Here is a 5,179-nt window from a genome sequence, read left to right as displayed (position 1 = left end):
CTCGTCGTTTGCTCCCACCAGGCGCCTGCCGGCCCCGCCCACGCTTAAGTGACAGCTCCGCTGACCAATGAAATCGCGGCGGCGTCAAGGGTCGTCGGTTCAACTCCAGCCATTAAGAAACAAACATTTTCATGTAGTTTTTAACACCAAACAGGTCGTACTGAACAGATCCATAAAGACGTCTATTATTTTATTTTTTTTTAGTTTTCGACTCCATGAGAAGTCTTTCTTTCAAAAGAAATTGTTGTTTTTCATCATTTAAGTTGTTGTGTACATCAGCTGTTTGACACACTAATACTTATTTGAGAAGTTTTAAACTTGTTTTTCAATTCTTATAGAATTATGGTGTGAATGTCTAACGTGTTTTGATTTGATGTTTAAATAAAACTTTATTCGTGGACAGTTTTCATAATGATACCATGGACGCATGATAAAAATATGCATTTACTTAATAATAATTTGATCTTTACACAGATTAAATACAAGGCAAAAAACTTCTGTAGTACCTTCTAATCGGATTTGTTCTTTTGGTTCGTTCGTCCCCATATATGTGTATTTATGTGTAGTTTTTGTCTTCCTCTCGTTTGTTTATTCTTTTTGCTTTTTTTAATTACTATTATTATAATAGTACTCAGGATAGATTGATGCTTATTTGGTTCGTCTTGCAATTGCTTTTATATATTAGTTTGAAATATAATTCCATATGGGTTTTATATCAACTGCACAAAACAGTTGTTTAAATGTAATTGTTTGTTTTTATTGTTGCTTTATAATTGTGCAATAAAAAATTAAAAAAAAGACTTTTCCAGAGGTCACAAAGCGCTTAAACAATCAAAACAACATTCAATAAAATATATACTTTAAAGGTCAAGATAAAACTGATAACACAACAGGAGTTCCAGAAAATCATGAAAAAACCTGAACAAATAAAAATGTCTTAAGATGTTTCTTGAAGGAGTCAGTAGATCATCAAACACAGAGATGGTTCCAAAGCAACAGTCTGGAAGGATTTCTCTCCTCTGGTCCTGAAGCGTGTGCGTGGAACCATCAGTAGATTCTGATCAGATCAGTTATCAATAATACTATAATACAATAATAATTTCTATATATAAACTATAATACAATAATAATATATATATAAACTATAATACAATAATATTTTGTATATATAAACTATAATACAATAATAATGTATATATATACTATAATACAATAATAATGTATATATAAACTATAAGACAATAATAATTTGTATATATAAACTATAATACAATAATAATATATATAAACTATAATACAATAATATTTTGTATATATAAACTATAATACAATAATAATGTATATATATACTATAATACAATAACAATGTATATATAAACTATAAGACAATAATAATTTGTATATATAAACTATAATACAATAATATTTTGTATATATAAACTATAATACAATAATTTCCATACATAAACTATAATACAATAATAATTTCTATACATAAACTATAATACAATAATAATTTGTATATATAAACTATAATACAATAATAATGTATATATTAACTATAATACAATAATAATTTGAATATAAAAACTATAATACAATAATAATGTATATATAAACTATAAGACAATAATAATTTGTATATATAAACTATAATACAATAACAATGTATATATAAACTATAAGACAATAATCATTTGTATATATAAACTATAATACAATAATAATTTGTATATATAAACTATAGAACAATAATAATTTGTATATATAAACTATAAGACAATAATCATTTGTATATATAAACTATAATACAATAATAATTTGTATATATAAACTATAGAACAATAATAATTTGTATATATAAACTATAATACAATAATAATGTATATATAAACTATAAGACAATAATAATTTGTATATATAAAGTATAATACAATAATAATGTATATATCAACTATAATACAATAATAATTTCTATACATAAACTATAATACAATAATAATGTGTATATATAAACTATAATACAATAATATTTTTATATATATATATATATATAGCTGAATTAAAACGATTGTTTTTGTTGCTCCTATTTTGTCCCTTCCCGGCTGCCGCCGCCGTCGCGCCGTCACGTGACATCTAGAGTATCCGGTTCCGTGCTGGTCGTCCACTGCCATGTCTCCACATCTCAAATGTAAATAACGAGCAGTTCCTCCGAACCTGTGCGACCTCGACTCTCTCGCCCCGAAAACATCGACCCTTGAACCGGGTTCTTGTGGTTCTCGAGGACAAGATGGACGCCATGTCCGGCTGCGGCTCCTTCCACAGCCAGCTCGCCTCCATCATGGAGATGCTGGCGAAGACCGCGGTGCTGGAGGTGAGCAGGCTGTGGGAGGACGAGCTGCGGCTGCTGCAGGTGGAGCTGAGGAGGAGGGACGGAGACATCATGGCGCTGCAGGTGAAGCTCAGGTCGCTGGAGGAGGAGAGGACGACGCGGGGAGATGACGCCATCAATCCAGCGTCCAGATCCCCGAAGAGAACTCGACTCGACTCGGTTGTTGACACTGGTGAGTGTTCTGTGTTTGCGTTGTTTTGTCAATAAAATATATTTATACTTTCAAATACTTTAATTTAATTATGTACATATTGTTTATTTATTTATTATTTAACACTCGAATATTTTCAATATTAATTATATTTTATTTCTTAAACATATAGTTTTAAATTCTAACTCCCATAATTTAAAAGTACGTTTTTTTAATTCAATATTTTTAAATCCGTAGCATTTTAATTCAATATTAAAAAGAAGTTGGTTTAATAGTTCGACCAGACAAAACCAAATGATCACCGAGCTACATGATCGAACTTTCTGCCAATCAGGCGACGCACCGACGACCACGTGACTGCTAGACTGCTAGGTACTCTTTTGGTAATATCTGGTGGAACTATTATACCAATGTTTTTATTTTTAATTTTTAAAAAACGACCCATTTTTTACATTTAATTTAAAAATATATTATTTAAAAAAATGCAACTAGAATATTAAATATTAATTATTCAAAAGTAATGATGAATAGAATGTAATGCATAAAAATATACAATTTACAAATTCCATATGCCATTAAAAATTGTAATTAAAAAATCCCAAAAACATTTCAATATATAGATAATTGAAAAAAAAAAAAAAAAACACAAAAAATCAAAGTTTCGACATTTTAAACTTTTAACCTAACGAGGATTAGACTTTTTAATACCACACTTTAATATTAAATTTAAAAAAAACACACTTACATTGGATTAAAAAACGTTATTTTATAATTATTGGAATAAGGATATCAAACTTTATATGTAAATTTGAATAATCCATTTTGAAAATATTCGACTTATTAACAAATAAACAAATTCAATGGATATAAAAAAAAAGAACATTTCAATAAAACAATTCAAAGTTTAAATATTCCAAATAATAAATACAACCATCGACATTCTGCTGAAATTGTTATACTTCCATATTGAACAAGATTTCAGGTGCAATACTGAATATCACCACCAGGCTGCGCTACATCCAAACGCTTCTGTCATTTCAGGACTCGACCAGGATGAAGTCCAGACTGCGGTCCAGCGTGTGGAAGATAAGCTGGAGCTCCGGGCGTCGACACCAGTGGTGACTCCTGAAGCAGAGAATCTGATCCCAGACCAGAGTGAGACGCAGAGCGACGTGTTGAAGCTGGAGGACGACGTCCAGATCATGGAGGCGCTGGAGGTCGACGACCCGGGGGGTCCGGAGGAGCCGCGGTGGCCCGCCTCCGCCTCGGACAGCGACGACCTGTTCGAACCCACGAGGATGTCTCAGAACATAGACTCGCAGATCCGTCTCATCCAGAACGCCTTGAGTTTGATGGACAGCTCGGGGGAGACGACGGCGTCGTCGTCGCCGCTCAAGGACGAGAACTTCGCTCTGTGCCGACGATCTCCGCCGGCGCCGCAGCCGAGCGCCGCGGACCCGAGGGGCGGTACCATGTTCTTTCTCAACGGCCCGGACGCCGACCCGGGAGCCGGCCGGGTCCGGGAGAAGTGGTACATCTGCCCCATCTGCGGGAAGAGCTTCGACCGCTTCAGCCACCTGGAGATCCACCATCGCATCCACACGGGCGAGAAGCCGTTCGCCTGCGGCGTCTGCGGCAAACGCTTCTCTCAGAGGAGCAACCTTCGCACGCACCAGAGGACTCACCGCGAGCTGTTCCTGCACAAGACGCTCAGCACCTGATGGACTTCTATCAGCGACATCGCAGTATTCAAGTGTTGAATTTTATCTTATTTATTTACGATTTTTTTATTATTTATTATTGACTTATATTGAGACTTTGAATTGTTTTTTTATTCATTGAATATTTACAAAATTAATTTTAAATTGTTTTTACATATGTAGTTTTATATTTATATTCCAATAATTCAAAAACGAATTTACTTAATATAGTATTTTGAAATCTATTGCCTTTTTAATTCAATATAAACATGTTGGCAAACTAACCAGACTAATCCAATCGAGCACAGAGTTACTCGATCTAACTTTTTAATATCCACAAAGCTGTTGAAACTACCATTAGTTGCAAATATATGAAATATTACTGTTGCTACCGAATCCGCCGTGATTGAATTGAACGTGCCACTACTGTCACATGACCATCTTCGCATCACACGATTGGCTAAAAATTCGATCAAGTAGCTCGGTGCTCTTTTAGTTTTGTCTTGTGAAACTATTATAGAGACGCTTTTGTATTGAATTTAAAAGGCTACCAATTGAAAAATATTGATTTTTGAAAATTGTTATTTTTATTTTTGGGACTAGAATATCAAACTCTATTTAAAAAATATATTAAATTATTGAATAAAAAACAATTCAGTCTTTCAATAAAGAAATAGTTGATTTAAATTATAAAAAACAACAATAATAATTCAATGCTTCAAAAAACACTAAGATTCCAATAAAAACATTTTAAAACGTTAAATTCAACTATTAAATATTCTGATGTCGCCGATATACTTTCATTTCACCCTCCTGGCCTTTGAACTTCGACAAGATCGCTAGAAATAATAAAGCTTTTAAGTTATAAACTCGTCTCGTTCATCCGAGTCAAAGATTTAAACTTCTTTTTAGTCGCACACTTTCAATCACACCCTT

General features: G+C 32.9%; 1 protein-coding gene across 1 annotated transcript; it reads left to right on the top strand.

The window, feature by feature from the left end:
- The first annotated feature begins 2,168 nt into the window (after positions 1 to 2,168).
- LOC148063986 (uncharacterized) lies at positions 2,169 to 5,112 on the top strand. The gene is made up of 2 exons (XM_087810608.1): positions 2,169 to 2,564; positions 3,585 to 5,112. The coding sequence occupies exons 1-2, from the start codon at positions 2,291 to 2,293 to the stop codon at positions 4,262 to 4,264; spliced, it is 954 nt and encodes a 317-aa protein (XP_087666734.1). The 5' UTR covers positions 2,169 to 2,290; the 3' UTR covers positions 4,265 to 5,112.
- Positions 5,113 to 5,179: the final 67 nt, after the last annotated feature.

Source organism: Callionymus lyra, chromosome 16 (genome assembly GCF_982586985.1).
Source record: "Callionymus lyra chromosome 16, fCalLyr1.hap1.1, whole genome shotgun sequence".
NCBI classification, from domain to species: domain Eukaryota; kingdom Metazoa; phylum Chordata; class Actinopteri; order Syngnathiformes; family Callionymidae; genus Callionymus; species Callionymus lyra.
This window is presented reverse-complemented; position numbering and strand designations above follow the sequence as displayed.

Excerpts from the sequence above, each read along its gene's own strand:
- LOC148063986 (XM_087810608.1), top strand. The coding sequence starts at position 2,291 with ATGGACGCCATGTCCGGCTGCGGCTCCTTCCACAGCCAGCTCGCCTCC. Across the intron at positions 2,565-3,584 it reads CGACTCGGTTGTTGACACTG|GACTCGACCAGGATGAAGTC; the intron begins GTGAGTGTTCTG and ends CTGTCATTTCAG.